This window comes from Meriones unguiculatus, chromosome 20, assembly GCF_030254825.1.
Source record: "Meriones unguiculatus strain TT.TT164.6M chromosome 20, Bangor_MerUng_6.1, whole genome shotgun sequence".
NCBI classification, from domain to species: Eukaryota; Metazoa; Chordata; class Mammalia; order Rodentia; family Muridae; genus Meriones; species Meriones unguiculatus.
The window spans coordinates 68,299,974-68,315,385 of NC_083367.1; the positions used below are offsets into that span (position 1 = coordinate 68,299,974).

At 43.5% G+C, this 15,412-nt stretch overlaps 1 protein-coding gene across 14 annotated transcripts in view; it reads left to right on the top strand.

Annotated features, from left to right (window-relative positions):
• Positions 1 to 15,412, top strand: part of Syne1 (spectrin repeat containing nuclear envelope protein 1) — a 459,455-nt gene that overhangs the window by 254,743 nt on the left and 189,300 nt on the right. For all 14 annotated transcript variants that reach the window (XM_060373516.1, XM_060373529.1, XM_060373530.1 and 11 more), the window contains 6 exons: positions 901 to 1,077; positions 2,592 to 2,738; positions 7,877 to 8,002; positions 9,161 to 9,337; positions 10,345 to 10,610; positions 12,331 to 14,491. In XM_060373516.1, coding sequence (XP_060229499.1) covers positions 901 to 1,077; positions 2,592 to 2,738; positions 7,877 to 8,002; positions 9,161 to 9,337; positions 10,345 to 10,610; positions 12,331 to 14,491 — 3,054 coding nt within the window. The remainder of the gene's footprint in view (positions 1 to 900; positions 1,078 to 2,591; positions 2,739 to 7,876; positions 8,003 to 9,160; positions 9,338 to 10,344; positions 10,611 to 12,330; positions 14,492 to 15,412) is intronic.

A 15,412-nucleotide genomic window follows, 5' to 3' on the forward strand; every position in this document is an offset into this window, starting at 1 on the left:
TCTGGAAGCTAAGTGGGCTCAAATGTGCTCAGCACATGGATGGGAGCTGAGTGACTATTGTGTTGATATTTTTCTGTTAGGCTCCAAAAATGTACTGTCCTATTTCATATCATGTTGCTGTGATGAACACCATGACCAAAAGCAACTTGGGGAGGAAAAGATTTTTATCCCTTTACAGCTTTCAACTCATCATGTAGGGTGGGAGTCGGGACAGGAGTTTGATGTGGGAACAGAAGCAGAGACCATGGAGGGGTGCTGCATTACTGGCTCGCTCTCTATGTCTTGCTCAGCTGCTTTCTTACACAACTGAAGACCACTTGCCCAAGGGTGGCCCCACCCACAGTGTACTGAGCCCTCGCACATCAATCATTAACCGAGAAAATGCTTTACAACCTGCCCAGAGACCAATGTCTAGAGCCATTTTCTCAGTTGGTGTTCCTTCTTCTTAGGTGACCCTAGCTTGCATCATGTTGACTAAAATCAGCCAGTACATACATACACTAACCCAGTCCATCGCTGCAGTAATCTCAGAATGTGGCCACTCCCTCCCCCTCCTGCTTCATCCCCATCCCACAACAGGATACACTGTTTCTGTTTCAAGCAGAAGACAAAAGTGATTTCCAGTTGGGTTTAATGTTCTCCTACCCAACCCTACTAGACGAAAGAACTCAGCAATGCTGAGCTCCCTCTCATGATTCCTTTATATAGAGATGTGTCTCCCCAGACACCCTTCTGTTGGAATGTGTCACCTGTCATTAGCATTGTGTGGCCTATAGTACTGAAAAACTCTTTTAAAGAGTTTGTTACACAATAAAATTAACGTTGATGCTTAATGAAGAGGTTGTTTCAAGCCGAGAGTGGAATCCCAGGAGTTCCCTGTGTTCTTCATTTTTGTTTCAGGCAATGATGGAGGAAATAGCAGGTTTTGAAGACCGCCTGGACAACCTTAAAACCAAAGGCGACACTTTGATTGGCCAGTACCCAGACCACCTGCAAGCAAAGCAGAAGCAGAGTGTGCAAGCCCACCTACAAGGCACGAAGGACAGTTACTCGGCGCTCTGTAGCACGGCCCAGAGGGTGAGTGCACCAGCGGCTTCCGGGCCATGATGGCTGAGGAGGAAGGCTAGCGTCTCATAAATACAACAGATGCCTAAATTGCTAAAATAGCTGCAGTGGTTTTTTTCAGACAGAAAGTAAGAAGACAGAATTCACAGCTTTTCTGTGAGCACAAAACAAACATACCAGGCATCTGCTCCATATGAGGAAGCTTTGAAATCCAGACATCTAGCTCCATCAATTCTTCTAACAAAGAACTTACTAAGAAAATATATTAGGCTTCAAGTGTCGTACTTGGTAGAGTGCCTGTGTAACATGTGCAAAGCCCCAGGACTGATTCTCAGCATGGATAAGCCAAGAGGATGAGTATGGAGTCCACATGGTCTGAAGGTCACAGAGTCATTCACACTATACTGGACTTTGAATTCCAGGTTAGCCCAGGTGACAGGATCATCTGTTTCAAAACACAAAGCAAACCAAAAGTTCAAAGTTGATTACTAAATCGGGCGTGATGGCTCAGGCCTATAGTCTATACTTGCAAGGCATTGGCAAGATGGTTGCCTTGAGTTCAGAGCTGCAAAGTGAGCCTGTCCAGATTGTCTGCTCAGGCAGACATGGTGCTGGAGGAGCCGAGGGTTCTACATCTTAATGCATAGGTGACAGAAGGAGACTGGATATAATCTGCTCTAGGTAGAGTTTGAGCCCAGGAGACCTCAAAGCCCACCTATACAGTGACATACTTCTTCCAACAAGGCCACACCCACTCCAACAAGGCCACACGTCCTAATAGTGTCATACCCCATGGGCCAAGCATTCATACACATGAGTCTGAGGGGTCAAACCTATTCAAACCACCACAAGTATGTGTTGTGCCAGGTTTGTGCATGATTCCCTCAGAGAAGAGGCTGTCAGTCCCCTGGGACTGGCATTACAGATGGCTGTGGGCAGCCACATGGTCCTGGAGACCAAATCTGGGGCCTCTGCAAGAGCAAATGTCTCAACCACAGAGACACCTCTCTAGTTCCTGCACTGCAGTTCTTGAATATAGCTTCCATGGTGGAATGCATGTCTCAGACTCCTCCACTTCTCCATATGCCAGTTCTTTCTAGAAAAGCATCAAAATTAGAGAAGCTTTAAAAGAAGTTGTCTTTTAAAGATGATGATTCATTTGTTTTGTTTTGTTTTGTTTTTAGCTCCTAGTTTAAACAAAAACTCCGATATTTATAATACAGAGGAAGAGCTTCTGGAACCTCTGGCTTATGTTCTTGAGAATTTATTTTAGTGACTTCATGGACTGTGACACATTTTGCCCTTCATATGAATACGGGGCCTGCTATATATAACATGGCTATATGTGGCAATATGGAGGAATTATAACGTGGGCTGTGGCCATGTTGGAACATGCGTAGTCATGATAGATATGTGCACGATGCCAGGGAGCCCTGGGGATTTAGGTGGACTGGCTCGACACGCTTCTGTTACAGCGTTTGTAGAGACAGAGTTAACTCCTACACCTGCACCCTGTTCTGCCTCAGGTGTACCGAAGTTTGGAGTATGAACTTCAGAAGCACGTCAGCAGGCAGGACACCCTGCAGCAGTGCCAGGCCTGGATCGCTGCCGTCCAGCCGGACCTGAAGCCCAGCCCACAGCCACCTCTCAGCAGGGCGGAAGCCGTTAAGCAGGTAATGGCATCCACGAGTGTCTTATTTGTATGAGTCACTTACTCATTCATTCAAAACTGTGCTGGCTCCTGGGAATAGCAAAGTGTAAATGAGGCTTGACCTTGGCAATAGTCTATGTTCTAACCACAGAGCTGGAGAGAACACAGGCGTGTGGACCAAAGATTAACTCTAAAAGCTTATCAGTGGCTGTCTTATTGGCGCCATCACTGAGTTTCTACAAGCTTGTAGGGACAGCTGTGACCCATCATGTGGAGGAGTTGGTTTTGACGACATCATGGATACTTCAGAATGCCCGCGTTCAATCCCTTGTTGGAAATGGTGTGTGTGATAGTCACAACAAACTTCCCTGTGTCTTCCCAGGTTCTCCACACCCTCTACAGATTATTTTGAATACTTAATGAAAAATAATCCTGCATAAGTAGCTGCTATATGAAATTGTTTTAGGCAACTGTGATAAGGAAATAAGTCTGTACATATTAATGATAGACACAATTTTGGTTTTCTTCAGTGCTTTCAGTAGGTACAGAGTCTCTGGCTAGAGGGCCAGAACTTCTGACCTATGCTGAAATCCAAATGTCATGTCACACAGGACTGTGAGTTGTAAACAGAAAAGCAATATTGACATCCCCCACTGTGGCTTTTCTTCTACAAACGAGGTGCTTAAGACAAGATTGCTGAGTGGATGAGGAAGGGAATGTTCATTGCTGTCTCATGAAAGGAACCTATTGCAAAGCAATATGATATCTGTAGGCTTATCATCAAGCTACAGAAAGTTTATTAGGATATGAAGAAATATTTTTAAAACTTTGTGCTTAGCAGGTTAATGTGCGGTGAGAATCTTATGGGAAAATATTATAGATGAATTTACTTGGATGTTATTTACTTAAATTTACAGTGACTCTTATTACTGCCAGATGAACTAATGATATCAAGGAAAAATTTCAATTTTCTTACGACAGAGATCATTATAACACCTTTGTTTATTTAATCCTCAAAGGAAACATACTCATTTACTCCATTTTCAGTATGTACTGGCTTAAGTGATTTGCGTTATTTAAGTCATAAAAAATTCACATTAGCACACACATTATACTTTGGAAAGTACTGTATCAGAAAAAAAAGTGCTTTTTTTTTTTTTTTTTTTTTTAAAGCCAAGAGAAAAGAATTAAAAAAGGCTACTTAGATTCTGACCTTTCAGTTTTACAATTTGCATTGTGGTATTAAATTGTATGAACCAGTGAGTTTCCCTGTGGCATGCTCACACATCTTCTGATCATGCCTTTTCTGCCCTCTCTTACCCCTCCCTGCCTCCATCCATGTCCCTGAGAGCCCCATTTACTCTCAAGTCCTTTCATTCATTCTCTAAAGGCCACATATGAGAAAAACCATGATGCTTGCCCCTTGTAGCCTGACTTTTTTTTTTTTTTAACATGGTGATCTTCAGTTCTATCATTCTGACTTGTGGCAGAACATCAGTCTCCATCACATCTGTGACCACATTCTCTTTCTCCATGAGCTTCCTCAAGTCACCCCTTTTCCATGGGAGCATTCATTAACTGTTGTATGCTACTTAAAACATTCCAAAGCAAAACTTAATCTCTCTCCTTTGTTGCCACCCAAAAGGAAGGGGTGCTAAACTGTTGTAGGTGACTATTACTATTTACTATTGATATATCTTCTGGTAATGCTGCTGTTAGTCCTAAACAGCTGTATACCCAAATCACCACACAGATACTGGGATTTATTTAATTAACCTAGAACACAATGCTGGGCAAAAGTTGTTCCATCCTAAACCTCCAGGCCCTCATAGTTTCCTAACTTTTAGATTTCCCACATTATACTTGCTTTTAGTGATATATTAGGTCCAGTCCATCTTTCCACATCGTTCCAAGACCTCTGCTCCTGCCTCAGTTCTTCCAGCCTCTCCTCTGTCCCTCTCCCCTCCATCTCTGCCTCCCACCTTCCTGTTCTCTGGCTCCTCCCTCTCTTCCTGCTTCCTTTCTATTGCTTAACATTGTGGCTAGTTGCTTTATTTTGGCATGTTTACACAAAGTTGAGACAGGTGATGCTTAGAATAAGTATCACAATGCAATGTCCGGATTGAAACCAGAGAGTGGGGAAGAGAAATCAGCATTTGAATGAACAAGGGTAAGGTGTATACATTTCAAAAGAACATTATACCAACACTAAACAGAGTTTTTTCACAATGGCCAGAACAGGGCAGGATTCACTACACCAACCAGGAGAAGTCACTGACCTTGCTCAAGTTCCTGAGTATGCAGTTTTGAGCCCCACTCCCCCACACCCCTTACATCCCCACACATGCCTGCCTCCTATCTGAAAGTAGTCACAGAAGGGAGTTAGAGCTGTGGGCCATCTGGATCTGGAACACTAAAGATGAAGAAATTTCAAATTTTCTTTCTTTGTTTTGTTCCAACTAGTTAATGTTTTCCTTGCTAGATCTGTCTTCATGCCAGATTATCCAGGGCTCTCACAGTTGACTAGTACAGATGTATGGCCGGAGCAGCCCACTATTGAGAACGCCACATGAGGCAGATTCAAAGTCAAGCTTTGACCAGCAACTGCACTGTGGCCCCAAGTTTTACTTCAACTCTCCAGTGTCTCTCTTGTAGCAAGCACTCCATAAACACATACCAGGAATACTCCAGGAGAGCACAATAAACTAATGCAATGCTTTGATTCTGTTCAGAATCACATGTTTTTATAAGGCATAGGAATTGGGCAGTGGAATAGGATGGGGGAAATATGAAAAAGTATGTCAGATTTCCCTTTGAAGTTAATTTTAGCAGTAAACATTCGAAACTCTATCAGTTAGAATTAAGGTAACTTTATCAGTCACAAAATAAATCATTAATTTTTAAATTACATGTATTTTTTGTTTGTTTTCTGTTTATTTGTTTGTTATTTATGTATGCTTGATTTTCAAGACAGGGTTTCTCTGTATAGCCTTGGCTGTCCTGGACTAGCTTTGTAGACCAGCTTGCCCTCAAACTTACAGAGATCCACCTGCCTCTACCTCCCTGAGTGCTGGGATTATAGGAGTTCACCACCATGCCCAGCTGTATTTTTTTTTCTTTTTAAATTTAATTAATTTGGGTTTTTCAATACAGGATTTCTCCGTGTAGCCTTAGCTATCCTGGAAGTTGCTCTGTAGATGAGGCCTAGCCTTGATCTCACAGATATCCACCTGCTTCTCTCTCCTAAGTGCTGGAATTAAAACTCAATTCTTGATAGCTTATTCTCTTGTCATTTTGAAAAATTCATCTCTTTGTGCCAGATAAACTCCCCTGGGTCATGGGACATGAGATAGTGCTTTTAAACTGGTTACTGGTTAGTAAGAAAAACTGGAAGTGAAACGCTTAGCCTCTTTGCATGTTGAATGCCTAAGACACTAATTCCCAGTTGCTGGGAAATTGATCTGCATTTATTATGTCCGCATGAGAAGCTGACCGGTCCTCAGTGTTCTGCACTGCTGTATGTGTCCCCTGAAGACTGTTCATTCCATGTTAAGACCAAGGCCTGGTCATGTTCTTCCAATACTATTCTGTCATCTTTTAGAATAAATTCCACATTTTATGCCACAGCCCAGGATAAGCTGCTATCATAATTTGTTTTACCAGGCAATATTTGAAGTAGCAAGGAGTTCACTTCTTAAAATTTGATGAGACTGGAGCAGTGGTCTGGATTGGGGGACATCATATTATGCTCCCCTCTCTAGTCATTTAGTGGTGCTTACGCACATGGGTAAATTGTCACGGTTAACATTGGGATGCTGTTGATTCAGAGTAGATACAGTCCAAGGATGTTACTGGGCATCCCATAGTATACAGGACAGTCCTACCCTCAAACAGATGTTTTTCTCAGTTGTCAGTGGTTCTGAGATGGGAGACTGTTGAGTAGAGGCAGAAACGGAACACTGGGATGTTTGGCTTATTTTATTTAACATGGTAGTTTCCAGTTCCATATACTTTCCCTCACAGAACATGCTTTCATTTTCCTTTAGAGCAAAATAAAACTCCAGTGTGGGCACATAGCACATTTTAGACTGTGAGCTCTCTTGAGCCATTCCTTGTCTTCCAGCTCGTCATTATAGATGTGATTAATCTCCTCTGAGAGCCTCCGTGACTGTCTACTCCCTTGACCTCTGCTCTGCTCTGGCATTTGCACCCACTGTCCTTCTTAGATTGTCCTTATCCCATTTGACGGCTCACTTCCTGAATACGTTTAGAGCTAACCGTCCAAGCAGTCTTGGGCATATGTTGCTTTGGAGTAGCAGAACATCCTCCGTGCAGTTAAGCAGAAGAAACCACCTTTTCTTCTGCACACGGTGCTTAGTACAAGTATGCCACACGTCCACCTGCTGACACATTAGCTTGTCTGTCCTTAGAGGAGTGCCAAGAGAGCCACAGTTGTGTCACGCAGAGCACTTTATACCCATTAACTGACGGGTCTACTCAATGCTAAACACGTGTAAAGAGACCACGCTTTGGTGTTTCTATGAAGAAGAAAAAGAAAGTACTTGCATAAGTCCCTCTTGGGGTTTTATAAAGGGAAGAGAGGTGGCGAGCTTTTTGCAGTGAAAGGAACCCCAGCTTCCCACCTCACTCTGACTGGTCTTGTCTCCACCCTGTGCCCAAGCATGCACATAAGCAGAGTATGCTGTGGTCTCTTTTCCTGAAGTAAACAAGAAATTATGCCACAGCCCAGGTTAAGCTGCAATCATCATTTGCTTTACCAGGCAATATTTGAAGTAGCAAGGAGTTCACTTCTTAAAATTTGATGAGACTGGAGCAGTGGTCTGGATTGGGGGACATCGTATTATGCTCCTCTCCCCAGTCATTTAGTGGAAGTCTGGAAGGACTGGAGACAAGCCTGGGGTTTCCCCCTTCCCAGACCACGCAGACAGCTTTAATTATAACATGAGGCAGACGGTGGACAAACAGATCTGCCAGTGTGTTTGGAGTTCTCCCCCATGAGTCACAAATATATTTCAGGACAGTGGTGAAAACACTGGCATAACAAGATGATTTCTGAAATATCAATAAAATGCTACCAACCTACACAGCTGAACACTCCTACTTCACTCTGACAAGTTGCTTTTTTTTTTTTTTTCCTAGGTCAAACACTTCAGAGCTTTGCAAGAGCAAGCAAGGACTTACTTGGATCTCCTTTGTTCCATGTGTGATTTGTCAAACTCCTCAGTGAAAAACACAGCAAAAGACATTCAGCAAACAGAGCAGCTGGTAAAAAAGAAAAAAATATTCATGATTATAGCAAATTGTCTGTTTTGTTTGTCTTGTTTTGTTCTCTTCTTCAAAGGCTATAAAGTTTAAAAAATATTTCTTGGGATATTCTTGCTATAATCCTCTCAGATCCATAATAATGACTCAACCTGTGAATTTTAGCCATTACAGGAAGTAGATCTGAGCATGGCAGAGTCACCGCTGAACTGTTTAGGGTATTCAATCGCTGCTGCTTGCACCTTCGTCAGTGTTAACTTCCAGTCTCTCAGTGTTTTCAAATCCCCTTGTACTGTTTTTGTTACTGTTGACCTCCGCTACTTTCCCATCCTTCTCCTTAGCTGATTCTCAGTCTAAAGAGCTCCCGACCCGAGCTTCTTACATCAGGCCTGCCAATGGGCTAGTGCCGAAATCCTTCCAAAAAGTGATCTTTAATAGTTGTGTCTTTACTAGTTCTTTAACAGTTGTAAGGAAGCAAATTATACACTTCCAAAAGCTTGAGAAGCAGATCTAAAGACACTAAAAGGGCAGTGTCTGGCAGCACGGTGAATCTGAGATCCGGCCACCAGGGTGGGCAAGGTTGAAGCAGGAGGATTGTCAAAACTTCCAGGTCACCCCAGGTTGTATAAGTCCCTGTTTCAAAAAAAAAAAAAAAAAAATCCAAAAACAAATAAAAAGCAAACATACAAAAAAATAATGACGTTAAACCCTCAGTTTTATAAGATGAAAAAACAAATGTATAAGGGATGTAAGCCTTTCTTAATTACTCACACTCCAGTTTCCAGTCAGATAGATGCATCCTTCTGCTTGGCCTGAAGGGAAAAGCTCTTGGGGCAGCCTTTGATTTCATACTTTGCTAAAATTTCTTAGATCTTCGAAGCACTGATTAAAATCACACGGGAGAACACTTAAGATGTTTTAATTCTTTAGAAACTGATTAAAATCACACGGGAGAACACTTTAGATGTTTTAATTCTTTATAAACTCTTAAGGCTAAAAGAAATCTGTTTTTTGTTTGCTTGTTGTTTGTTTTTTAACGCAAATAAAGAAGTGCTTTTCAAATCTAACTGAGTGTGGGCACAGTGTCAGGCTCTGCTCATGGGCCCACTGAACAGATGAGGCCATGGAAAACTGATAACATTTAACTGTGTTTTCTCCCAGATTGAGCAAAGGCTGGTCCAAGCACAGAACCTAACTCAGGGCTGGGAAGAGATCAAGCACCTGAAGGCCGAGCTCTGGATTTACCTGCAGGATGCTGACCAACAGCTACAGAACATGAAGAGGAGGCCCTCAGAGCTGGAGCTCAATATTGCTCAGAGCATGGCCTCCCAAGTTAAGGTGGGAACTGAGACCTCCACAGAGGCGGGGGGTGGGGGGAGAGGAGGACACCAAGACAGAGCAAGAGACACAGTGTCCTCAGTGCATTCACTTTTGTGTGCCCAGCTGTTTGTGTGTCCTTAGACCCTGCTCAGCCGCTTACAGAATGAGAGAGTATGGGCCACAGGTGAGCACAGGCTGAGCGAGTGATGCATACTTGTAGTCCTCTGTATTTAGAGGCTAGGGATGGAAAATGGCTTGAGCCCAGGAGCCCAAGCAATGCAAAGACCCTGTGTCAGTTGGTAAATCAATAATATTTTGTGTAGAGTTCCGCATAGCGATTTTCATATGAAACATTCACTGTTTGCAAGCAAGACAGCTGACCATTTCCCCCAGAACCAGGGAACTGGTGTTTAAAACACATAGGACCTATTGTTCAGATTTTTATTGCTGTATAGCTGCAGCTATAGTAATGCCAGCCAGTTTGTTAAATGCATCCTTAATGTGCAATTAATTTAATAAAGCAGAAATGTGTTTTACAATCTACATGTGTATAACTGAGAATTATTATAAGCATATAATCTTGAGGGTCATATCTTAAACAAGCTTTAGGACTGTTTTCTTTGATACTGAGTTATTTATATTTTCTACTGGAGTATTATTTATAACTATAAGATAAAAAAGAATAGAGGGAATTAAATTTATATTTTTTCCATAAGAGCATAAACTTTTTATTTTTTTTATTTAAAAGTTTTTTTTTTCATACAATTTTGAGAGGACTAAGATCTCACTTGAAGGAAACCTACTTCTGCATTTTGTTTGTGCCTCTCAAAATAACACAAACCAAGAAAATATCAAAGTCACTGTGCTTCTTCTATAGTTGAGAATTCAGGTTCAGAAGAAAGAATGGTGGCTTTAAATTTTTCGAATTTTTTATTACCTATATTTAAAGGTATTATATCTGTGTTTCAGCCTGTTCCTTCAGGAGGGCTTATAGCTTATCTCCTGTTTTGCATTGTTATCTTCAGGATTTCATTAAGCAGCTGCAGGGCAAAGAGGCCTCTGTGAGCACCATCGTGGAAAAGGTAAACATGTTAACGAAGAACCAGGAGTCTCCTGAGCACAAGGAAATCAGCCACCTGAAGGAGCAGTGGCAGGGTCTGTGCCTCCAGTCTGACGGGCTTCGTGCACAGAGAGAGCAGGACGTGCAGAGAACCAGCAGTTACCACAACCACGTGAATGTCGTCCAAGGCTTCCTTGAAACATTTACGACAGAATGGGATAACCTGGCCAGGTAGCACAAGCCCCCCAGAGGTTCACTGTGATGCCCAGGCAGGGGTTGACCTCAGGCCGAGGTCACTATCGCTGTCCAGTGTAGACTAGAAGGCTTCTAGCTTATCACACCAGCAAAAGAGATGTGTCACTGTGTCTTCTCCGACACTATCCCAAAGATAACACTCTTGAGTGGTTTCCCCTTGTCTAACAGCCAATCACTGGGTGCTGTCTGGGACTCTGTGAAGTGGATCCACCTTGTTCTAAAGGTGTCTCTGCGAGTCTGTGAAGTAGTATATGTTAGTCGAGTTTGGTCACTGTTTGAAGATGCTTCTCTTCCCTGTTGCTCCGACCAAGTATTGCTTAGGTCCAGAGTCTGAGGGGTACAGTCCATCATAGAGAGAAGGATGTGGTGATGGCAACCCCACGGTGGCAGGGGTGTGCATCTGGCCTGTCACATCTCGGAACAGGAGGTAGAGCGCAGACGAGAAGCAAGCTGAGCTATTGAACCTCAAGGCCACTCTGGTGACCTGCTTCCTCTAGCAAAGCCCACTCCTTAAAGGCTCTACAAGTCTCCAAACATCGCCACTAGCCAGCCGCTGCGTACAAACACATGAGCCCATAAGGGAACATTTCAGTTTCAGACCACAATAGCCACATTGTAGGAAATCATTTTGAGATTCGGTTAAATTATGCCCTTTGAGATGCTTGCTCCTTGAATCCCTTGTAGCTTTCACTCTCTGAAAAGTAAGTACCTTTCTTCCACACACACACTAGTATATTATATGCTTTTGAACACTACAATTATTTTAAAATGAGCTTTCTACATAACCTATTAGGTTTTTGCAAACAAAAGTCCAAAATTATTCTAGAACTAGATAAATCATGGTTATGTTTTACTGTTTGTTTATTTTCCCATACTATTTTCTTAATTTTTACTCTGTTTTAATGTTCAGCATTTTACTGAGTTTAATTTAAAATAAATGCTGTCAATATGAGCATTGTCAATATGAGCTATCAATACCTCTCCATGTATCTCGTTTACAGTAATCCTATAGGTACCTTAAACCTAATTCATCCAAGACCAAACTCAACCATAATGCCAACAAGCCTGATTTCCTATACTTCAGAACTAATCACCTATAAATCCAAGACAGACTATAATATCCAGCTTTTTCTAGGCCTTGTAACAACAACAACAAAAAAATTGTGATGATTTAAATCATACATTTATTTTTAAATTTTCACATATCTAAGCACAGAGCTATATAAAAATAACCAGGTCCATAGAGACAGCCCCTGTGCCATTGGTTATACCTTCTGGATTGAGTCATTGAGGGCTCTGCTATTTATTGTCCCTTGCTCCAAAAAGAGTGACTCTAAATTGAATGCTTTTGATCATGTTAGACACTATTTTTATGAGGTAGGTTTGTGTTTCTTCATCTATAACACATGTATCATGTTACTAGGCAGATCATAAAGATGCAGAAAGCTAAAGGCACATGGAGGTGTGGCTGGAGGGCAGCACAAGCTAGTGAGAAACTGAGAAGAACATAGGCAGCTTGATCCTGTCAGGGGCTAGATGAGACTCAAGTTCCTGATGCCAACAGTTTCATCAGTCAGCCATAAACTAAGGCAGCCACGGTGAATCTAGGTTCTGAGTTCCCCGCCAGTGAGAGTGCTGAAGTGTCGCTGAAGAGAGCAGGAACTGATTTGCTTCTGCGTTGTCTATGTCTTTATAGATCCAACGCAGAAAGCACAGCTGTCCACTTGGAGGCCTTGAAGAAGTTAGCGTTGGTGTTGCAGGAGAAGAAGTACACCATTGACGACTTGAAAGACCACAAACAGAAGCTGATAGAGCACCTGAGCCTAGATGACAGAGAGTTGGTGAGAGAACAGACCAGTCACTTTGAGCAACGGTGGTTTCAGCTTGAGGACCTGGTCAAAAGGAAAATCCAGGTGTCGGTCACCAACTTGGAGGAATTAAGTGTAGTGCAATCCAAATTCCAGGAGCTGATGGAGTGGGCAGAGGAGCAACAACCCAACATTGCGGAAGCCTTGAAGCAGAGCCCCCCTCCTGACATGGCTCAGAACCTCCTCACGGACCACTTGGCCATCTGCAGTGAGCTGGAGGCCAAACAGATGCTCCTGAAGTCAGTGATGAAGGATGCAGATCGTGTGATGGCTGACCTTGGCCTCAGCGAACGGAAGGTGATCCAGAAGGCACTGTCAGATGCCCAGAAGCATGTGAATTGCCTCAGTGACTTAGTGGGCCAGCGAAGAAGGTACTTGAACAAAGCTTTGTCTGAGAAAACCCAGTTTCTCACAGCAGTCTTCCAGGCCACCAGCCAAATCCAGCAACATGAGCGAAAGATCGTGTTCCGGGAATATATCTGCCTCCTTCCAGATGATGTAAGCAAGCAGGTCAAAACATGTAAGACTGCACAGGCCAGCCTCAAGACTTACCAAAATGAGGTCACTGGACTTTGGGCACAGGGCCGCGAACTGATGAAGGGAATAACAGAGCAGGAAAAAGCTGAAGTGCTGGAGAGGCTTCAGGAGTTGCAGAGTGTCTATGACACCGTTTTACACAAATGCAGTCACCGGCTGCAAGAGCTTGAGAAGAGTCTGGTTTCTAGAAAGCATTTTAAGGAAGACTTCGATAAAGCCTGCCATTGGCTTAAACAAGCAGACATCGCCACGTTTCCTGAAATCAACCTCATGAATGAGAGCGCTGAGCTCCAAGCACAGCTGGACAAATACCAGAGCATTCTGGAACAATCTCCAGAGTGTGAAAACCTTCTGCTCACACTGCAGAGGACTGGTCAGGCCATACTACCATCGCTCAATGAAGTTGATCATGCCTACCTCAGTGAAAAACTCAGTGCTCTGCCCCAGCAATTCAACGTCATCGTTGCCTTGGCTAAGGACAAGTTCTACAAGATCCAGGAAGCAATTCTGGCCAGAAAGGAATATGCCTCTTTGATCGAGTTGACAGCCCAGTCTCTGGGGGACCTGGAAGACCAGTTCTTAAAGATGAGGAAAATGCCCTCAGAGCTGATAGTTGAGGAGAGCGTGTCTCTTCAAGAGAACTGCAGAGCCCTTCTGGGTGAGGTGGTGGCCCTTGGGGAAGCCGTGAATGAACTAAGCCAGAAAAAAGAAAGTTTTCGCAGCACAGGTCAGCCTTGGCAGCCAGAGAAGATGCTGCAGTTGGCCACTCTGTATCACAGGCTGAAGCGGCAGGCCGAGCAAAGGGTCAGCTCCTTGGAAGACACCACCAGTGCTTACAGAGAGCATATGAGGATGTGCCGGCAGCTAGAGAGTCAGCTGGAAGTCGTGAAAACAGAGCAGGCCAAAGTGAATGAGGAAACACTGCCTGCAGAGGAGAAGCTCAAGGTGTACCACTCGCTGGCAGGAAGCCTGCAGGACTCGGGAAGCCTGCTCAAGCGAGTGGCCCTGCACCTGGAAGACCTTATTCCGCAGCTCGATCCTTCGGCTTACGAGAAAGCCAAGAGTCAGGTCCAGTCTTGGCAGGAGGAGCTGCGACAGTTGACCTCTGGAGTCGGGGAGACAGTGACAGAGTGCGAGAACAGAATGGTCCAGAGCAGAGACTTCCAGACAGAGATGAGCCGTTCCCTGGACTGGCTTCGGGGGGTGAAGGCAGAGCTCAGTGGGCCGGTGTGCCTTGACCTCAGCCTCCAGGACATCCAGGAGGAGATCAGGAAGATCCAGATCCACCAGGAGGAGGTCCTGTCCAGCCTAAGGATCATGAGCGCCTTGAGTCACAAGGAGCAGGAGAAGTTCACCAAAGCCAAAGAGCTGATTTCTGCAGACCTGGAGCACACCCTGGCTGAGCTTCAGGAGCTGGACGGGGCCGTGCAAGAAGCCCTGCGTGCCCGGCAGGTCTGTGGGGGCGCTCTGCCTCTCTTTTCCAGGAGGCTTACCTGTAAACACGTGAAAAAAAAAAAATCTCTGTTGGGTTGATTGTCTGTTTAAAACCCCCGTGCTTTATTTTACTCAAGTGTATGGGTCATGCATACACATCCAGCATTTGCAATGTAGAGCCAGGAAGATTGGGAGTTCAAGGCCTTCCTCAGTTACAAACCACTATGAAGCATTCCTGGGCTATAGGAAGCTTTAACACAGACACACAGACACACACACACACACACACACACACTAAAAATAAAAACAAAAAACCCTTAAACACGGCTTTTTTTTTAACACTGCTTTTTTGATGGTTTACCAAATCATCCTCAATGGTGCTTTTCTAAAGATCGTTTTTCTTGTTTATATGTGTAATCATCGTCATGTGTCCCCTGTTGGTTACATTTTGCTTGGATTGGTGTTGTATATCATTTTTGTTCTCACCTTTAGGGTAAATAATAAATTATTTTGATAACATAGCTTGCAACAGATTCAACCAACCTCAACCAACATATATATATATATATATTTGCAATTGACTTACTTATTTCATTGGCATATATTCGCTATACATGGTCCTGGATTTTGTAAGGGTATTTTAAGACATTACTGCCCCCTTGTCTCCTACCTTTCCCTAGTCAGTTTTCATTTTCATCTCGTATGCAGGCCTATGTATGTGTGTTTACACCTCCATAAGATCAAGGACCCATACACAGAGTATGAGCCTCTCCAGTTGCCTTCGTTCCCCTACAAACGGCATCACCTTGATCTTCTTTATGGCTGAATAAAACTCTATCATATATGCATACCACAGTTTCCTTGTCCATTCCTGCTGGTGGACACTTTGAGTCAATTCCATCCCTGAAGTATTAGTGCTAATGTTGTAGTAAGTGTAGA